The following is a 23,074-nucleotide window of genomic DNA, read 5'->3' as shown; positions in this document are numbered from 1 at the left end:
ACATCAGCAATACTAGAGGCTATATCGGGCTCCTGACAATAGTTAGTTTAATTTGTACCTGCCCGGCTGTGTTAGTTTCTGTGTTTCTGTATGTAGAATAATTGTTCTTTTCTACTTGTATTGATAAACAACTTTTTTAGTTAATTTGTGAAATTTTGTGAAATTATGTAATTTTGTTATAATATACCCGAGAAATGTTTTCTCAGATCCCCAAATACAGAGCAAAACTATTTTGAGTCTATTATAGCTACTTGAGGAAGTTTGCGCTGAGTGCTGCCAATTGATGTTTTTCTAGGTTTTCTGGAAACTATACAGAGCCTACCGCGTAAATGCACGTGACTACAAGTCTTTGCACGTGACTTATCATATCAGGTGAGTTCTCATTCTGAGACGCAGAAAAGATTATTTTCGTCGTTTCCTTTGGAACAAAATTGGCCATGCATGGGAATACTTTTTCAGTTTGCGGTCATCGACCAGTGTCGACTGCTTTCGCTTAAAAATTAGGTTAGTTTGTTAAGATTATCCGGAACATTTGGAAAAAAAGTATTTTCATTTAAACGGTATGACTTTGTTTGCCAAAACGTGTCAGTTTAAAAACGTTTGTATTTCGAAGACAAGTAAAAACACTCGTTAGAAATATCTTAAGGGTAAAACCAAATTAATCATGCATTCTGGCCAATCACAAAGACACGGTTATCAACTGAGCCAATGAAACTCTAAGCAAACATATGTAGTTGACTTGAACCACTGGGAAACGTGTGAGAGAGATACGTTTGGTTTTGGTTTTATTTCTGACTGGATGACAACGTAAGATTTGTATAAGCCAAATAAAAAAAAACGAGATTTTTATAAAACATTCACGTAGACAGTGGCACACAAACCAAAGCAAATGTGAGTTACTTTCCACACTCAACTTAAATCTGTTCTATGTGATAAAATGCAGATGCAGTCACATTACTTGAATTACCATCAAGGCAGAGGGGAAAGAATAATGAAAAATTTACAGTTAGTATTTTGACACATTTCTCGGCTATAATGCCTTATTATTCTTTCTAACCTGGTTTTGGTGTCTTGGGTGTTTTAGGAGTAGTCTTAGCTGGCCCTCCTGGTCCACCAGGTCCTCCTGGCCCGCCCGGTCCTCCCGGTCCGCCCGGACCTCCAGGCCCGCCGGGATTTCCAGGCGCATACTTGGTCGGTTTTGTAATAGTACCGGGAGGTTTTGTCTTTGGTCCTCCAGGTCCACCGGGGCCACCGGGTCCTCCCGGCCCACCAGGTCCTCCGGGCCCTCCGGGACCTCCTGGCCCTCCCGGTGATCCTGGAGTCTTGGTAGGTTTGGTTGGTTTCCCTGGAGGTCGTTTTGTTGTCTTGGGCCCACCTGGTCCTCCTGGTCCACCCGGTCCTCCTGGGCCACCTGGGCCTCCTGGACCTCCGGGTCCCCCTGGACCTCCAGGTCCCCCTGGACCTCCAGGTCCCCCCGGACCTCCTGGTCGTCCAGGCTTTTTAGTTGGCTTCGTCGTGGGTGTAGTTCTTCCTGGTTTTGGTCTTTTTGTAGTCGGACCTCCAGGCCCTCCAGGTCCGCCGGGTCCTCCAGGGCCTCCGGGGCCTCCTGGTCCCCCAGGTCCTCCTGGGCCACCCGGTTTACCGGGTGGTGGTTTTGTAGTAGGTCCTCCCGGGCCACCGGGGCCTCCTGGTGATCCCGGTTTTTTTGTGGTGGGACCACCGGGTCCTCCTGGACCTCCTGGACCTCCCGGTCCTCCAGGCCCTCCCGGACCCCCCGGACCTCCGGGGCCGCCTAAATAATGAACATTCCTATGAATACTTTCTGCAGATAAAGTGTGGCCTTTTCTGAGCCAATATAACACAAAAATCGTAGCGTGAAGCTACCTAGCAAATCGTAAGTTTGTGTTAATAGCTTAACAATACTAAAAGAGTAAAGACAAGATAATTATCTTAAACGGCCGAGACGCGAACTCTGACCATTGAATCCAGAGTGCAACACACAGCGAACTAAAGTTTAGAGACAGCATTATTAAAAAATCTTTTTGGGTAGATTTCAGGATCATTTTCGAACTTTTTTTTCTGGTATGGGTCATGCAACAACTGCCTGAACTGAAGACTTATTCCTAATACTCTTCACTCCCACGGTCTCAGAGACCTCTTGTTCTTGCATGCCATAATGTATGCCTTTGACGTCTTTTGTCACCCACATGATTATCAGATCTTTCTCATTCCTTTCTTACCTGGAGTTCCTGGTGTTTTTGTTGTCGGTCCTCCAGGGCCGTTAGGACCTCCCGGTCCTCCCGGTCCACCGGGTCCACCTGGTCCCCCTGGTTTTCCTGGTAGTCCAGTTGTTGGTCCACCTGGACCTCCCGGCCCGCCAGGTCCCCCCGGTCCCCCAGGTCCTCCGGGTTTCCCAGGATGTTTAGTCGGCGTGGTTGGTCCAGTCGGTCCTCCTGGTCCTCCTGGTCCCCCCGGGCCCCCGGGTCCGCCAGGTCCACCCGGACCTCCCGGACCTTCTGGCTTACCCGGTTTCTTTGTCGCTGGCGATGTTGGTTGCCCCGCTGGTGGTCCGCCAGGTCCACCTTAAATAAATGAATCAACAGTCGCTCTGCCATTCTCAAGCTCCAAATGCCGGTTACCGTGCAATCCCCTCAACCCCACATCAAAGCCCTAACTGATTATAGAGTATTGCCTCAAGTGCTGTCACCCCTAGCCTTGATGTAAGAATAAATTAAGTGAAGCAAATTCCTATTACGTTTCTTAACTTTCTCAGAGTCATTTTTCCTGGTACAAACATCGAGTTAAGAGCTACAAACAGAGATTATATTAATGATATGAAATCACTGGGTTTCTGTTGATGGATGCACATGTTGAACGAGCCGTATTCCCTCACATCACATTATTTTGCAAGGCTAATGTACTTGTTAGAGGTAAGTCTCGCTAGGACAGTAAAACCATTATGTTCATTATAAACAACCAGAAACAATGTCGCAAGAATAGTACATTTCTTCGACTTTGGCGAACTCTATTGTAATTATCTCGGAGTCATGTGTAGGACTCCCAGCTCATGGACTGAAGTTAATGTTCCATAGTTCTCATCAAATCTTAAAACAAATATGAACCATACCTGGCCCTCCTGGTCCACCGGGACCTCCAGGCCCGCCCGGACCACCGGGCCCACCGGGCCCTCCGGGACCTGCAGGTCCCCCAGGACCTCCCGGACCTCCTGGGCCTCCTGGTCTGCCTGGTCGCTTTGTTGGCTTGGTTGGTTTAGTTGGTACACCAGGCTTAGGAGTTTTGGGTCCACCGGGTCCACCGGGTCCTCCTGGACCCCCAGGGCCACCTGGGCCTCCGGGCCCGCCGGGTCCTCCAGGTCCTCCTGGGTATGGTGGTCGACGTTTTGTTGGAGTTGTTGGTTTGGTTGGTACACCCGGCTTTGCAGTCGTAGGTCCGCCCGGTCCACCTGGACCCCCCGGACCGTTTGGTCCCCCTGATGTACAGAAATGAAATGACAATAACGTTTATAATCCATCAAATATTTTCGTTCGCGCGATTGGTCTAAGCACGTCACGTGACCGAATATTCCCCAGGTAAAACTGGGGAATATCCGAGGATATTCCTCAATTTCAAAACCGCGCGTGTTGCGAAAAATATGTGAAGGATAATAAACACAATAGCCTCCATTTGGCAGGAAAATATGCTCGGATATTTGTCCTTGGACATTATCCGTCCCTGGAAGCTCACAGTTTTCCTGGAGTTATGCTCTCGGAAAACTGTTCGCTTCTCGGAACAGATAATGTGCGCGGACAAATACCCATATCCGAGCATATTTTCGCGCCAAATGGAGGCTATTGTTTATATAACTCACAACTTGTCGACATGACACCATCATCATCATATACTTTGTTTCCTCTCGAATTTTTAAGTAGCTAAAATTAGCTAATATCTTCGAGAACATAAATATAACAAAATACAATACTTATACAATAAATATGCTAAAAATTATGAATGAGCTGAACTATGTACATAATAAAATTAGGGACAAGTTGCAATGCTACTGAAAAGAGTTAAAGTCCGCAAAAGTAGAAGTTCAAAGCGAATCCGGAAAGTTTCGTAATTTAGCAGCTAAATATGAAAAGGAATGCAGGCCGTAAGTTGTTGTTTTCGCATCAGGAAGAGACAATATAATTACCGCGTAAACTGTAGGTTGTTGAGTGCAGAGCAAACATATTACTTAAATATCTTGGATAGCTATAGTATAACTAAAAAATTTTGAAGGCGTCTAATATACAGAGGTTTTGAATTAATTTTATCCAGTATATTACCATAAGGCGAATTACTGTCCTTAAGTATGAATCTAAGAATGCGCTTGTTAAGAATGCGCTTGTTAATTTTATCCAGTAAATTACCATAGGGCGAGTTATAGTCCTTACGTATGAATCTAAGAATACGCTTGTTAAGAATGTCCATTTTTCAGCATTAGGAGCACCCCCAAAATGCTATATGGACGAACAGTAATTTAAAGTGTGGCAAGATGAAAGCTTTATACAATCTTAAGAACGTGTCTCTAGAAATTAAATTACGAAATCTAAGCCATGATTACGTTATACTGGTTGTTTATCTTCTTGTAGATATTAAATATACAATTATCAAAAGAAAGCAAGTACTGCTGATAAATAGTTCAAAGATCGGTAATCAGCCTAATGTACAACAACTTTAGTATTTCTTGAATCTTAAAATTTTCTATATGAACATTACTTTGTGTTCCGAGGATTAAAACAGGCTCCTGGACTAAACAGAGGTCAACGCAAGTTGACCTCTGAGTGCCATTTTCTCTGCAAACAAAGGCCGTGAAACGTCAGCCTGTTATTGTACAAACAATTCTATCCAAAGGTTCTATCAGAAACGTAAGTTTAGTTTAAACAAACCCTAGAGATGTGACAATAGCCTTATTTGAAAAAAGAACATTGAACATGGGTAAGCAAATGCACTCAGAATAATTTATTGCCTGTTTAGGAACTACATTTTGTTATTTTTGAGGTTATGAGTAAAGATGTATTGTGCTTGAAATGTACTTTGTTTGTTAAGGAGAAATTTGGTCTTTAAGGTATTTCCCAATTGCCTAGTTTATACGATCTCCTTTTCCCTAAATTTCTAAAAAATAATCGAGCTGATAACAGGTGGAAACGTGTCTAAACAACATTGCTGGGAGAGACATGACGTACCTGGTCCTCCCGGACCACCGGGTCCACCGGGGCCGTCGGGGCCTCCTGGTCCCCCTGGGGTTCCCGGGTTTCTTGTTGTCGGTTTTTTCGTCGGTACACCTGGTCTTGGTGTTGTTGTTTTAGGACCATTTGGACCGCCTGGTCCCCCGGGACCTCCTGGGCCGCCCGGACCACCGGGTCCTCCGGGTCCTCCAGGACCACCCGGTTTTCCGGGCCCACCTGGTTTTCCGGGACGCTTGGTTGTGGGTCCACCGGGCCCTCCTGGCCCTCCAGGGCCCCCGGGTCCTCCTGGTGTACCTGGCTTCTTTGTTGTAGGACCGTAAGGACCACCGGGACCTCCTGGGCCACCCGGACCTCCGGGTCCTGAAACATAATAACAACGCTTCTCTCGTTACTGGAAGTTCTGTTCATGTGGGTTTCCACTGTCGCGTAATTTTACGTGTCAAAGAATTCAAACATAATTCAATATTTTTTACAGACAAAGGCCGTCCTTATTTTTGTGTACAAAAACGACAGCATTAGGAATCCCTTTTTATTATTTAACGGGAACACGGAGGGTGTTTACTTAGCTTAACTCAGTCGATAACCCAGGATCGTTCGTGGGGAAATCTTCCGACTCGAAAACTATTACAGCGTAAGGTAAAGTCGACGTCAGGCCAAGTGGTCCATATCGCCTGAGCTTTTCCTGGTTTCAGTAGCATGAAGTGACTAGCAGTGTTTTACTACCCCCGGAGCTAGCACACTCAGGGGGTCACCCCCCAGCATGTTCGTTGGTACCCATTTACACACCCGGGTAGAAAGAGGCACTGTGAGAGTTCAGTGTCTTACTGAAGAACACAACCTGATGGCTCCCGCCAGGGCTCGAACCCGGACCCGATCCGGAGTTCGGCGGGCAAACCATTCGGCCACGTCGCCTCCTACAATGGTGCTGATGCTTAATTCAGTCAAAATATGTCTAAGTCGTATCCAAATGGCAAAACAGCAACAACGAGAACTAGCAAAATGTGATGCCACACCTCGCATGCCCCGTCAAATTAAATCCGGAATTCTCAAGTTAATTATTAGAAGAGGCTAAAACAACTTAAGCATTGTCTTTATTTTTGTTAGCTTCCAGGAAGAAGACTATTAGAGTGTCGTTTCAATAGGACAGCTTAGTTTTGACTGCCACTCGTATTGCGGGCGCAGCCTCCGTATGCAAGGTGGGTAGAAGAAAGAAAACGAGAAAATTGCATAGAGAAATTGGATAAATCAAGAAAAAGCGTCAAATACCATTGACAAGGAAATCCAGGATGTTAAGCAAATGTAAAGTGTTCTGATACGTTACCTCCAGGTCCTCCTGGTCCCCCGGGACCTCCTGGGCCGCCCGGACCACCGGGTCCTCCAGGTCCTCCAGGACCATTCGGTCCACCGGGTCCACCCGGCTTACCAGGCGGGTTTTTGGTTGGCTTGGTCTTCTTGGTTGGCACTCTTGAAGGTTTTGTCGTGGGGCCTCCCGGACCCCCGGGTCCTCCTGGACCACCCGGTCCTCCAGGTCCTCCTGGTCCCCCCGGTCCTCCGGGACCTCCAGGACCGCCTGGTCCCCCTGGGCCCCCTGGTCCACCGGGTCCACTGGGACCTCCCGGACCACCCGGTGAACCCGGTTTCTTCGTTGGCTTGGTTGGTTTTGTCGTTTTTCCAGGACGAGATGTCGAAGGCCCTCCCGGTCCCCCCGGACCACCCGGACCTCCCGGACCTCCCGGACCACCGGGTCCTCCTGGCCCACCGGGACCGCCTGGCCCACTTGGACCTCCGGGAGTTCCTGGTTTCTTTGTGGGTTTAGTTGGTTTGGTAGTTTTTCCTGGAACAGGTGTGGTCTTTCCACCGGGTCCACCAGGGCCTCCTGGACCTCCAGGACCCCCAGGGCCACCCGGGCCGCCGGGTCCTCCGGGGCCACCAGGTCCCCCAGGCCCACCGGGTGTTCCCGGAGCATGTTTAGTTGGTGTCGTAGGTCGTGTAGATTTACCTGCAAGAAAAAATGTTGAGTGGAGTGAATACAATTCTTCTCTTCATAAGCTACAGGCGCGACATTCAACTGTGACAATTAAGCATCTACTGAAGTAGTAAATTTCACGCTGTATTGTGCAAATAGGCTAATAATAATAGTAATAATAATAATAATAATAATATTTCAAAAGGGAGCACACTTAAGTTAAAAGTTTAAAAGCTCTTATTAGAGTTCAGCTAAGTAGCGAGGCTTAGAGGAACAAACAAGAAAAAAGAACAAACACGCTCATTCAATTTCCTTTGTTTGTGTCCTCTAGGTTTCGCTACCAAACAAAATTTTAATATGTATCTAAAACAGTTTATTAATAGTACAATGCATAAGGACTTACCTCATGACCAATGTAACTAAACTGGCCAGACCTCTTTTATTTCAAAGGTTTACTTCTAACGCTTACCTGGCCTCTTGGTTGTTGGTCCGCCTGGTCCCCCCGGGCCACCGGGACCGCCTGGACCTCCTGGACCACCGGGGCCTCCAGGTTTGCCTGGGGGCTTTGTTTTTGTTCCCGGTTTAGGAGTTGTTTTTGGTCCCCCGGGTCCACCCGGGCCACCTGGACCTCCTGGACCTCCCGGTCCACCCGGTCCACCAGGTCCCCCAGGTCCACTCGGACCTCCTGGCCCACCAGGACCTCCCGGCCCTCCTGGACCGCCGGGGTTTCCTTTTGAAGCAAAAAAATTGCTCGATGTCATGTCGATAGTACAATTGTATTGCCAAAGCTGGACACTAAGGCAATTCAAACTTTTTAACATGATTTATTCCGTACCTGGTGGATTTTTAGTTGGTTTTGTTGTTTGACCAGGGCGAGATCCCCCGGGTCCTCCTGGGCCACCTGGTCCACCGGGGCCTCCTGGACCACCCGGACCTCCGGGTCCACCGGGGCTTCCAGGGCCTCCTGGAACTCCGGGCTTCTTTGTTGTCTTTGACACTGCAAATAATTTTTTGAAAATTATGTCACTTTCTGAGACTACTTTTAAATCGAATACTTTAATAAGAAATACACTAGTTGAACAAACCTGGAGTTGTTGGACCCACGGGTTTGGTTGGTCCACACACGCATGGCTGCAGTTTAGAAACTGAAAGAGTGCCACCCACACCTGAAAAGAAACAATGTAAAAAAAAACAAAAACAGTAACGACAGCATCCTTACTCATCTTAATCAGTGGCTTTACATTTAAGGCTTCCACAGAATGATGTTGCTAATTAGTTGTCATCGTGATCCTTTTGTTTCTAAATAATTTTCCTGGAAGAGAAATGTCTGTGCCTGAAGCCTTTTAATCTGCACCGAATTTTCTCTTTGCAGTTTAGTAGCTAAATATCTCAAAAACTACTTTTTCACGTGACAATGTTGAAGTCATCACAGACCATGAAATTTTCTTTGCTTTTCTGCACACAGTTCAGAAGTTACAGCACAAGCTAAAAGTTCTAAAAACGTGTAAAGTCTTTAACTGAATCTCTGCAGGCAGAACACTTACTCAAGCATATTGCTTTCTTGAGATCGTTGGTGATGTACTGCAACTGCTTAAAATCCGACGTGAAAACATGAGTCTTGTCGGGATCAGTTGCCATAGAATCAAGTTCCCTTGCGTTGAAGTACCTTCCCACCCCTACTGAGAAGATCGTGACTCCGCGGGCTCTCAGTTGCTTGGAAATAGTGTGCACGTCATCAAGCGAGCGGCCATCAGTGATAACTACCGCAACTTTGTTAGATCGGGTGCGTCGACTTCTCACGAAAAGCCTCCTATAAGCGTAGCTAAGAGCGCGCCCTGTTCTTGCACCAGTCCGAGGATAGTAAATGGCTCGATTGAGCCCAGTGAACAACCGCGTGTTACTCCGGTATCTGAAATGTTCAAAATTAATTGTTTAAGAGCTGCTTGTTGAATGTGGCTTACAGCTAATTTAGATTTCCAGAACCAGGCAGCAAGTCAAACACAAATAAACTTCGTTAACACTGGAGACCGAGTGGGTATGGACGAAGTACGTATTTCAGTGGTATAGTTTTAAAACAAGCCCAATATAATGATAGACGTTAATCGCTAAGTGAATCGGTTCATTATGCGAAGTCCATGTTCCTATTACGCTGGTGACAGAGATTGTGGCCTCTTTGGGAATATATGGGCTTTTCGTAATGACCACGTTTCTGCTGAGAAGTAAAAACAAGCGCTGAAAGTTTTTTGCTTTCCGCTAGTTCTAAGCCCCTCTTCATTCAAAAGTATACACTACAAAATAATTTTGCTCCGGACTAACCTGCGGAAATTGAAGATCATTTTCGGTCTTGTTCCGTAGACTATCAAGGACACTCGCGTGTTTCTTCGTGAGATTGCGAAGCCCATCGTGAGACCTCGGACAAAGTCGATAATCCTTCGGAAGTTTCCGACGCCGTATCTTTCAACACTTGAAGAGCCATCGATCAATAAAGCTAGGTCGATTTTTGCACTACAAGCTGACGAGAAAAGAGAATGCGAAAAAAGGAGGAAAAAAGGTAAGAATGTACACTTTCTTTTTGAGATTCCAGTTTTTAAATCCGGTTTTGAAGTTAGCTATGCGATGTTCTGTCTTAAGATAAATAAATTTCCTCTTACTCATTATTTCAAATTTTTTGACTATTTGCAAGTTGTAAGATAACAGGTAACAAGCATTTCAGCACACTTTCACGTTTAATAAGGTTTATGTTAATGCTGAATCAATCATATTTATTACCTTGTGCTTTTGTTGGCTTGGCTGTAGAAGAAAAGAAAAAAAATATTAGCGTTTCGAAAGATGTGGCAACTCCAGTCAAATGTTAGCCTGTTGTTTTGCTTTACGCTGTAAAAATGGTGTCTTTTAAAGTGAGCATTACTAAATGTTACAGTTCAAAGACGCTGAAACAGTGCGAAAAAAAATAATCAAATTAAAAAAATTATTTTAATATGTTTCCTTGACTAGGAAGTTAAACCCTAAAGCTTCGTTTATTAACTCAGTTACTTGGCTCCGACAACGAAGGCCTTCACAAAGCAAGAAATTGACTTGTAGATTTGTTATCTATTTTACTCAAGAAATTGTATCATACATGATCAAGCTTAGCCTCTGCAAGTTACATTATCAAATGCATTAATGATACTCAGGTCACGTGTTACTCACGACATGGGGGACACATCCCTGGAAGCACTGTGGGTGAAACGGCAAATGATTGTTCAGAGGGGTTATTAATGTCATCCTTTAGCATGGTGTTAGCATTCTCAGAGTGTCCCTCCTCCTTCGATTCATCCTCATCGTCATCATTCTGTTCATCTTCATCATCTTCGTCCTCTTCATCGTCATCATCATCTTCATCATTGTCGTCGTTATGGTTTCCCTCTTCCTCGACTTTCCGGTCATCTTCTCTCTCTTGCTCAACAGCTTCTTTCTCGATTTCGTCCTTGTAATCTGGTTCATCAGAAGATGTTTGTTCTTTCTTTTGTGATTCTTTGTTGTCATCCTCCTCAGAAGAATCTTCCTTGTCGTCTTCGTGTTTGGTAGAACTGTTATAGTACTTTTCTTCATTTTGCTTAGAGCTGTACCCTGCAAAGCTTTGTTCTGTTCCATTATATTCCGCGAACTCGTCCGCATCTGAAATTAAATCCTTTGTTTGTGGCAAGGCACCCGAGTTTCCCGTGTGATTCCCAGTGGACACCTTCCTTGTGGAAGCATGCTCCGCTGTTGGTCGAGCTTTCACTGGAATGGCCTTGCCGTCTTTGGCAGGTGGTGCAGTCATTACGTACTGGGGTGGAGTGGGGACTACTTGAGGCTGAAAGCTTGGTGCAGCTGGAGACTGGTAATTAGGATATCCGGGATAATTGACGTAACCCTGGTAATCCTTGTAACCACTGTTGTTTGGAACACACGGTGGTTTACCTGGAAAGGAACAGAAATATCATGGTATTTATGTCATAAACCTGGTATTTCGTTCTACAGGCAAGTGCCTGGAACGGATACTTGTGGGTGAGTAGTTTTTATACATAGTAATAAAGTACTACATTCTGTGATACTTAGTATCAAACTTCGCAAATGAGTGGATTTTGTGTAGAGGAGTACAGTAAATATCATCATTTCATGTATTACTGTGGGACTAACCTGGGCAGATCATATTTGATGGACAGCACTGTAGATTGGAATAAGCGTACTGCTGTCCTGGAAATCCCCAAGCTACAGTATAATATACATGATAAGTAATCAATTAAAGGTAAAAGGAAGTCGATTTTTATACCAATTCACTAGCAAAGAACTCTGTAAAGAAAAATATCCAAAAGCACTATTCCTTGTTGATACCTGAATACATCATGAATAATGATGATATCTGTATGTTAAACTAGATATAAGACATCTTCTCTATATATTAAGATAAATTGTCATGCTGTTGACAGTACTTTTTTTATGTAAAGGTGGACTTCCTTAACTTATATATTTATACAAGCATCAAAGTATTTGTAAATATATTTATTGTGTGGCAAAATGTTTATTCACTGCAACTGAAACTACATCAACTTCGTACCCAAATTTTGTCTTTTCACGGGCTGCTCATCTTCGTCTTCGTCCTCGTCACCTTTCACCCGTTCATCATCATCATCATCATCATCATCATCTTCTTCTTCTTCATCTCTCCGGATGCTTCCACTGCCACTTTCATTCGGGCTTGTTGTTGTTGTTGTTGTTGTTGTTGATGATGATGTTGCTGTTCTTGTTTTGTTTTCTTGTTCTTTTCCAACAATTTTCCTTTGATTGCTTTGGTCAGCCTCGACTGCATGTTCTCCTTCTGGTTTGCTATCATTTTCCTCTTTGTTTATCGTATGGCTATCATCTGCTTGAAAAGAAGATTCCCCTGAGCCTTCTTGTATCACCTCGTTGTTACCGGCCGCTTTTGTATCAGACGTGTCTGCATAATTTGCTGGCTCATCTTTCTCTTCCATGAAGTCATTAGCACGGTCTTCCAACCTTTGGTCGGTTGTTTCATTGCCATAAAAGTTGGTTTCGCTATTGGTAACATTGTTGACATTGCTGTTGACATCACTGTTGGTAACATTGTTGGTATCAATGTTTGCATCACTGTTGACTTCACTGTCGGTAACAATGTTGGCATCACTGTTTACTTCACTGTTGACATCACTGTTGGTAACACTACCTGTAACAATGCTTTCATCACTGTTGACATCACTGTTGGCTTCACTGTTGACCTCACTGTTGGCTTCACTGTTGACATCACTGTTGGTATCACTGTTGACATCGCTGTTAATATCACTGTTGACACCGCTGTTGTCGTCACTCTGCGGGTATTCGTAGCTGTTACTAGTATCACTGTTAGCATATTCATAGCTGTTGTTGGTGACCCTTTGATCGTTTGTATCTGGGGAGGTGTTCAGGTCAACAGATTGTACATTACTATCGGACAGCTCATCCACGGGACCTGAAATGTCATTTGGAGTGTACTCAGTGACGTCACTACTCTGCTGCTCGTTGTCAGCATCATTTAAGTCTCGTTTTTGACGGATATTTGACGCGTAATCCGGCAGATAAACTAATTTTGACTCATTGGCTAAAATTTCAGCTTCTCTCTTCTCCAAAAATGAAGGAGGTGTATCTTTCACCATACTCGGCGAGTAAAACTCTGGTCCATAATTGTCTTGCGTGTACCATTCTTGGGCAATAGAATGGTTTACTACAAGAAGCAACAGCGTGCTTCTTAATAGTAACGATAGGATCATCTCAATCCTGAAAAACAGCAGTAGCAGTTAGCATCGACCAGTGGCTTTCTCCCAGAGATTCCAAGAGATTCCATGACATTACCCTTAATTTTAGGGAAAAAGCCATATTTACCCTTGGTAACGTTTACATTGTGAAGGCTAAAGCTATAAATACTATGGCAATCTACATACAACATGCGAAGAAATATGAAGTGATTGTCGGGTTGATGGGGGAAACAAGTTTTAAACTCAGCTTTTAAAGTGAACGTTCTCGGCCGCTGAAATGATAAAAGAACCTACAATAGTTATGATTTTCTGTTTGATAGTCATGTTGATTCGGGTGCTAGGTTTATCCCAAAACTAGAGTCAGATGTAAACATCAGCAGAATACATAAAGTACTTTTTTAATCCACCTGCTTGGTGTAAGGTATTACTAGAATCGACCTCTCTTCAAGCCTGCATCCAGAAATGTGGATTTTGCTGGTTTATTTAAAATGTCTTAGTGGGGTGCATTGTAATGTTTTTAACCGTAAAAGTGTAAAATTAAACAATCACATCATGGTGTCTCACGACTAGCGCCCAAGGCATTTTTCGCCACCTCTGCTGCCTTCGCTTATCCACCAGGTTATCCCTGGGACATTTCTCTCCAAACTGCTTATCGCTTCTGTTCTATCCTCGTAAACGGTCTTGTATATCTTCTTAATTGTCCAATCTCTCCTCCTTAACTCATAATAATTATCTGAAAATGCCATTTTTTTTTTATGTAACTATGTCGATAGTTTCCTACATGTTTGACAGGCAAGAAGAGAGGCCCTCAGAGCGAGATGAAATCTTGAAAATTGCCAGCTGTTTAGGGCGTCAGTTCCATTATTAGCTCGCGAAGTATCATTTTATCATCCTAAGTATTGATCACTCATCTGACATTCCTTACATATTATAATTTTCGACTTTTTGCTGAGCTGGTTAATAAAAGGTTTTAAAACCAAAATAGCTTTGCTAGAAATCACTGACCACCCACTGACAAGAGCTGAACACAGAACAATATCACAGACAGCATCAGACAATGCAGGAGATATGGACTGAGATGCTATTGTCAGTCCATCACATCAAGAGTGTATTTACACTGAGCTCTAAATTAGCCTTCTCATGCAGATGCTTATAAGTATTTTACGAGCTTAGGACGTTTCCTGTTTTAATTTTATCGATTTTTTTTTCTCGCGATCAAACAATTGTTTATGGTTCCCTCATAGGTCCAAGGTCATACAATCGAGATTATTCGAGACGTAAAGTTCGCTGTTAGTTTATTTCGTAACTTTATTTTTTGTAATTGAACAACTAACACTAAATCGGGAAATGAACTATGCAGTATATATTCGGTTGAGTGTTTAAGTTCTAGTAAGGTGTTTAAGATGTTGCTTTATGAAACAAAAAACTAATTAAGAGTGAAACTTGAGAGTGATATCTAATTCGATAAGATCGTACGTTTCTGTGTGATAAAATCAAAAGAGGGCGAATTTTCTTGAAATGATATTGGGAAATTTTCACTTTTGATCGAACTCTCTTATGTACAGTATTTAAACTATGCTCCGTTTTTTGCCATTAAATGTCCCATAGCAGCAATTCTTCGGTTCTTAATTACAACTTACCTTACTTTTCTTCACATCATTGTACTTGTGACGAGAAACTGTTAGGTTGTAGTTCTTTCAGGTACCATGAAGCTAGAGGTTTTACAAAAGAACGACTGAAAAATTCATGCCATGTATGTTATGGTCACGTCAGAAGCTTATCAAAACTGCTGTTGTCTAACACTGTTATGGAATGTTCTTTTTAAACAACAACTGGTATATTGAAAAACTATTTTCTGGTATTAAATAAACGGTAAATATCTCACAATCTCTTTGTTTGTCTAATAAAAGATATAAGATTACTAAAAGTCATAAAATGTTCTAGCTTATTTTTTTCGCGGTACTTTGGTCACAGTAAAATGTACACGATATGTGTTACGGTGTATGTTTCATTAGTGAAAGGTACTCGGGAGGTTTCAGCAGGTCATTTTGCTTTGCGTGGGAAATAACGAGTTAATGTTTAGATTCCTTGCTTTATATAGCACCAGCCTTAGGAAATGAAATATATTTGAAAGCGTTAATCGCTTCTTTTTCGGGGGGCTGAGAACCATTTACGAGAACATTCAAATCAAACGTGATCAGTAAAGCGTAAAATACAACACCCTTTATAACTTGAAATACATTTTTCAGACTTATATGTTTGATCTTCAAGCCACCATACGCGATAACGTAAACATCTAGCCAAGTTCATTCAATTTAACGCATTTGTTGTCCTATAAGAAAGCCTACAAAAGGTTTTTTTTTCGCAAAATAGGGATATTTGCTATACCTGATGTATTAAAATAAGTCATTAGAAAAAACGATTACGGAAAGTTTTTCATTTTTCAAGGTTTTTTGGAGCGGATGAATTTTGTAAACAAAATAAACAAAGAGAACTGTAATTACCTTTTACAAGTTTTTAAATTAGTTCTTACACAAGAGTAATTCGAAGTAATCCTAAGAAATACAAACCAACTATAACATGTTCCTTTACATGTAGTATCTTAGGTCGTGTGTTATTGGGATCAACCGTTTCTAGTTGGTTGGGTTGGTTGGGTTTTTGTCGTGTTCTTTTGGGGAAAACCCGTTTTCGGTTGGTCTGGTTGATCAACTTTTTCAACCGGCCTCAAACCGGGTTGACGCTGTTGAAAAAGCATTTGCGTGATTATGTGGCGTGGTTGTAGCGTTTCAGCCGAAAACGGTTGGAAAAGTGTTCTATTGAGAACCGTCAACCGTATCAACCCAAACCTGTTGCGGTTGAAACGGTTGATCCCAAACGATCTTAGACGCTGTTATTCAGTGTTGACCATCACAAGTAGAGCTACCGTGGATATGGCTGCTGGATTGGAATTTGGTATTTCTCCTGATCTCTTAAACCATGTAAACCATGTATATTAACATAGGTCTTTGTTGATTTTGAGAATCTCTAGATTAGCTATCGGCAGTACTAGCTACACCGTGCAAAACGAGACTGAAAGACTCCAAAACAGGTAAAATGAATGGTTTCACATTGTACTTTATTGACTGTTTTAAGTGAAAGAACACCTGTTGACCGCCGAATCTCCGTCGCCTCTCGAGTCGTGGGCTCATTTTAGTTTTCAATGAAACTTCACGTGGCCAGAATACCTCAGTTGTCAGTGGCCTTACAATTTTGTTTGTTAACTCGTTATATTGGGTGATCAAACGAATCTGTTAATTGACACGCAAGTTACTATTATATTTACATGTGAATACAGCCTTTCATATTTAAAAATTAAATCTTTGTTTAAACGCCACATGAGAGGATTTTGCGATCAGTTGCCATGTAGTTTGATTGAGAGTTACACGTGACTTTCGATCTTGCATAGCTTTTGTTCTTCGTCTATTCCCGTACCGTCCTTTCTTTCTGATTTCTTGATCCCAGACCGCTTGCAGCAATAAATCTTGTAATCCTCATCCCAGGCTTCAGCCTGCTCCACGGTCTGAGGCATGGGACTGAATAGTGTCTCTGGGAGCCACAATGACAATATTCCAGCGGTTACCCCAAGTACTCCAAAGATAACCAGCGGCAGAGTTTTGTTCAGGTTGGGAAGATCAGCCTCGAGGGTAAGAAAAAGCACGAATTATTAAACTGTTGTCGAAGACAGAGTAGAAAAGGCAAGCTTAACGTAACAGACTATCTCCCTTTTGCGTACCGCTCGTGCTCCATTCTAATGACTTTTTTTACCCTACTGAACTATTGTCTCAAGGAAGGTTTAGTTTGATGTGAACAGAATGCTGACTGCTGCAAACTGAATTGCCGTTATCCGTGCTGCGCTACAAAACAGGCTCCATAACTGATCAATGTCAATTTTCTTACCAGTAGTACAATATATGGTGCGAGTATTGCTCCAATACGGGCCATCATGGATGATACTCCAATACCGACGTTTCTAAAGATATGGGTGGAATAATAAAAATTAAAGGGCGAGGCTATTTTCTTGATGTTACACTAAATAACAAAGTAAGTGATCGTTATATCAAAACAAATACCGGAAACATATTTTTGCATGGTATAAATATATAGCATTCCAGGAGTTACTTTTGGCGGACAATTATTTGGCGCCATATAAACAAGGTCATTTTAGATCAGGCATTGTCGCCCCCACGCTCAGTTAGTCACACAAAATAGGCAAGAGAAGTTGTGTTATCCTGTCACGCACCTGATGACGGTTGGGAATAGCTCAGCAGTGAAGACGTAGATTGTAAGGAAAGTGGACATGATACAAAACTTGCCGATCATGGCCAGAGTTGTGATAACTGGTTGGTATTCTAGAAAGCAACAAAACCTTAAGTTCAAATCAGACACACAAAACACAAAATGCAGTCCCATCGGAATAATGAAAGGAAACAGCGAGTGTTGTTGGATCTGTTCTTGTTTTGGCGCTCACAACAACAGTTAACATGAAAACAGATATGGAAAGTTCAGAGGAAGAAGCAAGACGAGCTCTATCGAGCCACTTGGCTTCTACACTTCGTTAAGTGACATTTCGAGCGTCAGGCGTTTGTCCAGTTCACTCACCCACTTTGTTTGGTACAGCCAACACCAACATACCAGCCGCTCCACCAATCAGCATGAAGGTACAATACGGGATACGGCGGCCAAACCTGGAAACATGTACAGGAGAGTGACTTACTGCACATCGAATTCAAAACAGTACTCATAAGGAAATGATTTTTTTTCTACTTAAATTATGTTGTTTTGGGAAACAATTGTAATTTTAATTCCAGGTTCATGCGACGTCTTTCTGCGCTTATTCCTCTTCAAATGTTTTAGCTGCGAATTTCGGTAAGTTTGTTATGATAAGTGAGCAACACTGCTGTGACAGAAAAAAGCTTGTCAGTAACAGACCAATACTAGAAGTAACTTGCTTTTTGTTTTCCAACAAAGACAAGAAGTCACTCTAAAAGTATCCTGATATTTCGTTTAGTTGTATTAAATGTTGCAGATATTTTCTCTACCTTTGAAGACAGTACCAAGCCAACAGGGCGGCGGGCAGCTCGATGATGATCAGGATAAAGAAGTTCACGTACATGTTTCCAGCGAGATTTTTCACGTTCAAACTCAGTCCAAAGTACACAAGTGCGTTAACAAACCTAGACAGAAAACAATCAACGAAATAAACCAACGTACAACGAAAGTAATTCAACAAGCATGGCGTTCTCTGCGAAGCAAAAGGAATTATCGCTCCATGTTTGCCAGCAACTCACCAATTCAAACAACAGATAATGATTCGCTTTCTCAGTTTCGGAGTCCTGATCAAATCAAATGTCCCGTATTTGCGTGTGTCATCACTCCTGACGTCAGCTTTCCTGACTTCAGAGATCACGTGCTTCAGGTGTTTAGAGTCAACATCGACGCCATTTTTGGCGGCATACTTCATGAGCAGGCTGTGGGCTTCGTCCAGACGATTGTTGGCAAGAAGCCACCGCGGAGACTCTGGTATCCACCTTAGGGAAATCAAAAAACAACTGTTACTAAATGAGGTTACTTTGAGGGTGCATCTCCTGGCAAATATGCCGACAATGAAGACAATGAAGACATTCTGTTAAGCGGACACGACCTGTTTTAAGCGGACACTAACAAGGGTCCCGAGGGTGTCCGCTTTATACAGGTTTGGCTATAGTTGCCTACATTTTGGCACACTTGATGGCATTATTGAACTTTCCAGTGACTAAAATGAAGTGTTTCGCTGCCTTGAATAGGAAAAAGGTGGAATTCTATAAACTGACGGCTTAAAGTGGACAAAGTAGCTACGCAGCGATTTTTGCATCTTTTGTAATCCGTGTCAATCTTCTCCATCCTTAACCATTCTTGTCCCTTATGGATTATTATTATCTCTTTGGTGTTTTTCTATCGTAGTAAACTATTATTTTCAGGTTTCCTTTAATTTAAAGGTAATTTTGTACGTGGCGAAATTAAAATAACACAAAATACCGTGACTGTGACCCTCTAAGTCAAGGAAAGCAGAAATTATGACTTACCACCAAAAAACGAGTAGCAGGGTGCCTGGTAACGACACCGCCAGCATCAAATACCTCCAATCCCGCAAGAGATACGCTAGTAAAGCTAGAATAGCGTAACCAAGCGTCATAAAGATGTTGCTAACAAACCCTGCAGCAGTTCTGTTGGACGTGACTGACAGTTCTAGGCAGTACACGAAACGGCAAAGAAGGCAACCGGCTGCTGCAGCTCCTGCGCCGACACGGAACAAGGCGAAGAGAGAAAGACAGTCTGCCACGGCAGACACAGTGCCACACCCTACCTGGAAAGAGAACCATAGAATACCGTATACTAATACAAATAATGCAATCTGATTGGCTGAGCTATCGTACACTCTATCATTTATTAGTATAAATCTACTAGCGTTCTATCACGAATGCCGTTCTCTGCTGCTTCTTAGCGTTTTCGTGTGACGAGTGTCTGTGACGAGGATTTAGGTTAAGTTTTGAACGACTTGTAGATTTATACTATTCGCTCTTGATTTCTATCGCGCAATAGTTGACTCACTAACTACGCCCTCACTAACTATCACGCGTAATTAAACAATAGAGTGTTCTGTTGAGGAGCTATCGGCTGATAGTTGCCCCGCGGGAATTTGATGTTCTTAAAACAAATATTTGCCCGAGAAGCCAAGCTTCGAGGGCAAATATGCTAGTTTTAAGAACATCAAATTTCCAAGGGGCAACTATCAGACCGATAGTTCCGAGACATAAACATTCTATTGTCTTCATTGTTCACCACCAAATTTTCTTCCGTGCGCCAGTTCAAAAATCATATTGAATAATTTTCACCTTTTTTAGGTGAAAGCCGTGAAAGCCAAATGTAAAATTTGAAAAAGAAAACAAAAACTCTCTTAATACAAATTCAATTGTTTATTTTCTATAAGCCCACTTGTTTACAGAAATATTTCCACGGATGAGTGCTATCCATCCGGGAATTTTCCTCGGACGAGCACTATGGGCTGATAGTGTCTCTCGGCGGATGAACACTATCGCGTCACGTGATCAATTTAAACCAATAAGAATCGGAGAAAATTTAGTGGTGACTTGTAAATAGAAATCTCAAGCTCATAATCTAATTGTTTAACGGCTTGGGTTTGTCCACCAAATCATGGTAACGTTTCCTCGTTTGTCCGAAGGTTATCGTCTTGTAGCGACCACTTTGGTTCCAGACGTTTTCTCTTTTCATTGGAGGGGTTTTCTATTGACTGTCGTAAAAACAAAACCAAAACTAAACCGATTACTTACCAATTAGACTACTCAGCCAATCTCAAACCGTAGTAAACCCAAAACCAAAACCAAAACTAAAGTAACAACCTGATCACTTTACATCCTAAATTGAAAACCGCTGTGTCTCAACTGATCAAATTCACACCCATTTTCTCTAGCTTGCTTTGAAACCGCGTTTTCGTGTCAAGAGAAGAAAGAAGAAAGACAAATCTTTGGGATCAGGGTGTGTAGCGACATTAGAAAACGGAGTAACCTATGAACAGGCTCTCTAGTCGAGGATGGGGCGAAGAGACAGTGGAAAGAAAAAGGAGAGGAGAGAGAGGACGGGACAGACCCAACAACCCCAACCCAACCCCCTCCCCCCTCGGCCACTTCAATCTTAGCCAGTCCCCTCTCCCCCCTTCCAGCCACAGTCACACCCTTCCAGCCGGAGCCTGTTTACAGGCTAAAAACTTAGGAGGTGAATACCATGTGACGAGACCAAGGAGGATATCCAAATTTGCACATATATATATTCCCAATAGGGTTTTATTAAAAGGAACGATAACAGGAACCGTTCATTCGGAGTTCAAGCATGAAACTGAATAAGAGTGCGATGTTTTAAACGTACCATTCAGCTTTCACACCAGTCTCATACAGATATTAAACTAATCAGCAGTTAAAATTTAGGTTCCTCAAGACAAAATAAAATTTATGTGTCATATCTACCCTAGCCCTGGTCTTTGAGGTTTTCAGTTTCTTCTATACTAATAGAAATTATTTTAAAATTGAACGCGGTTCTTGAGTTCAAAACACCTGGCGGCGAATCATTGCCGCAGAAGAAGTATCACGTGTAAGGTGCGTAATAAGGCGAATACTAGCAATGGGAGCTGTGTTTTTGTTTATCTCGCGTTCCATTTTCTCGCGTTCAAAGGCTTTGCATGAGACATCAGATGACTCACTGGAAGAATTAATTGTTTTTCAGCAATTATACTTACCAGGAAGGCGATACTAAGGAAAACAGCGATTCTTCGACCGAAGTGATCGGAGATGCTGCTAAAGGAATAGGAGCCAATAAGCAGGCCCGCCAAGTATGAAGCTTGAGTCAACGCCTTCAGATGATTTCTGTCGCAGATCAGTTCCCACTGGAAAACAACAACAACAAAACCACGAAACAAAAATGAAAAGGGCCGGTGCTAATCAACGAGAAAGTGAAGAGTTAACGAAAAGGAAAGAGAGCTTAGAACCATAACTCTCCCTCTAGTTTGATTGCCAACTCTTGTTTGCTCTCTCGTGACATCTTAATTAAAGACGTTCCTTGGAAACCCCGGTATGCGCTTACATAAGAAGAATGTTGAATAACTGGCTGAATACAGCAATTGATAAACAGTGCGAGCATATCCACTTTGTGAGAGAGCGAATAATTACCAACCAATCTATTACTCCTATTGTCTTTCCCCCCAATTTTTCTAAACTGACCAAAGCCCTTCGTCAACCCCTAGCGTCGTTCTAACCTCGGTATTTTTTAATAGTTTTTCTTTCTTATCCCCAAGGTTGGGTAGGAAAATGACAGAAACCTAATTTACTCTTCATCCAAAGTAATATGTGGTAGGTTTCTTGGCTTTCTGTGTGAGCTTTTAAGCCGGGCTTTTAAGTCGCATTGAAGCGAATATTAGGTTACATTTCGAGGTTCAGATGTATGTTCCAACACTGACCCCAGGGCCGCGATCACAGTATTATATCTTAAGAGACGGCGCCTAAAACCCAATATTATAAAGGGCTTACACACGTGCAATCCTACAACGAAATTAATTCATAATAAAACTGATATCTTACCTCGGACACTGCACTGGTAAATTCACCGTTGAATTCATATTTGGTGCAATTACCACAACACTGATTATTGGGGCATATCGAAGTATTAATGGCTGTAGTCGAGGCAGTACATTGAAATGACGGAGAAGCGCCGTAAAAAACCAGCACAAGTTGTTGAAGACCGATGGGCACTGTCATCAAACACATAAAAGCGTACAACATCATCGGATACCGACCGAATCCGCCGACTAAACGAAGCAAGTCGTCGAATTCGTAGGTTTTCTTTGACGATTCGTTTGTATTAAAATCATTTATATTATCTGGCTTGCTACTGTCTTGGGTACCTTCCATGTTGATTAAAATCAATTACTTCAGGCAAAATAATCAGTTAATGAGGTCTTTCCTTGAGACGCTGAATGTGAGTGATTGACTTTCACTATCCGCGAGCCTCCGCCACATTCAGACTAAAGCAATATACTTTTACGTCAGTCAGTAATCGGAACTAACAGTATTTCAACACTGGCTCGTCAAATATGATTGACATGTGGCAGTAGTATAATTGCGAACCAGCTGATTTTGATAAGAGATGAAAAGAAAAGATGTTCTTGTGACATACACATAGAAACTGAAATGTGGCGGGTATTTGCAATTGGTAATTTTGGCTGAACTTCAAAGATGGTTAGAAAATGCCGAAAAGTATTCTTAGTGCGCGGATGAGCAACTCTTGGAAAAGAGCCATTGTAATACTGAATTTTATTGGACTAGTTTTTTCCGGTTCTCATTGAGAAAAATCGGACTGCTTTTTTCGCAAGTTGTTCGGTCTGTTTCATATAAACAGATGAAGGAACTCTTCCACGGGGTTAAGGGGTAGGGTAGGGGAACTTCCGTTGGGGGTGACCCCAATCGGGAATGCTCGTAGTCTCTATTTCAGGTGTATAGCTACAAAATTTGACAGGAAGGAATTCC

The 23,074-nt window shown here is 42.6% G+C and overlaps 2 protein-coding genes across 2 annotated transcripts in view; both read right to left on the bottom strand.

Annotated features, from left to right (window-relative positions):
* Positions 1 to 12,980, bottom strand: part of LOC110060046 (uncharacterized) — a 44,850-nt gene extending 31,870 nt beyond the window's left edge. The window contains exons 1-14 of the mRNA XM_089279870.1: positions 11,774 to 12,980; positions 11,356 to 11,427; positions 10,384 to 11,136; positions 9,964 to 9,984; positions 9,511 to 9,706; positions 8,739 to 9,103; positions 8,280 to 8,360; positions 8,030 to 8,191; positions 7,664 to 7,924; positions 6,550 to 7,227; positions 5,226 to 5,588; positions 3,128 to 3,490; positions 2,241 to 2,582; positions 1,058 to 1,792 (exon numbers count right to left, since the gene is read on the bottom strand). Of these exons, the coding sequence (XP_089135996.1) occupies positions 1,058 to 1,792; positions 2,241 to 2,582; positions 3,128 to 3,490; positions 5,226 to 5,588; positions 6,550 to 7,227; positions 7,664 to 7,924; positions 8,030 to 8,191; positions 8,280 to 8,360; positions 8,739 to 9,103; positions 9,511 to 9,706; positions 9,964 to 9,984; positions 10,384 to 11,136; positions 11,356 to 11,427; positions 11,774 to 12,980 (5,599 nt within the window). The remainder of the gene's footprint in view (positions 1 to 1,057; positions 1,793 to 2,240; positions 2,583 to 3,127; positions 3,491 to 5,225; positions 5,589 to 6,549; positions 7,228 to 7,663; positions 7,925 to 8,029; positions 8,192 to 8,279; positions 8,361 to 8,738; positions 9,104 to 9,510; positions 9,707 to 9,963; positions 9,985 to 10,383; positions 11,137 to 11,355; positions 11,428 to 11,773) is intronic.
* A 3,083-nt stretch (positions 12,981 to 16,063) lies between these two features.
* On the bottom strand, positions 16,064 to 22,602 carry LOC110060055 (organic cation transporter protein-like). Its single transcript, XM_020766803.2, has 9 exons — positions 22,130 to 22,602; positions 21,292 to 21,438; positions 19,067 to 19,347; positions 18,293 to 18,532; positions 18,044 to 18,178; positions 17,604 to 17,689; positions 17,245 to 17,353; positions 16,902 to 16,974; positions 16,064 to 16,641 (listed from the first exon to the last, which is right to left on the bottom strand). The coding sequence occupies exons 1-9, from the start codon at positions 22,457 to 22,459 to the stop codon at positions 16,384 to 16,386; spliced, it is 1,659 nt and encodes a 552-aa protein (XP_020622462.2). The 5' UTR covers positions 22,460 to 22,602; the 3' UTR covers positions 16,064 to 16,383.
* Positions 22,603 to 23,074: the final 472 nt, after the last annotated feature.

The sequence above is a fragment of the Orbicella faveolata genome, unplaced genomic scaffold, assembly GCF_042242905.1.
Source record: "Orbicella faveolata isolate gen_17 unplaced genomic scaffold, um_ofav_v1 contig_47, whole genome shotgun sequence".
In the NCBI taxonomy this organism is placed as follows: Eukaryota; Metazoa; Cnidaria; class Anthozoa; order Scleractinia; family Merulinidae; genus Orbicella; species Orbicella faveolata.
This window is presented reverse-complemented; position numbering and strand designations above follow the sequence as displayed.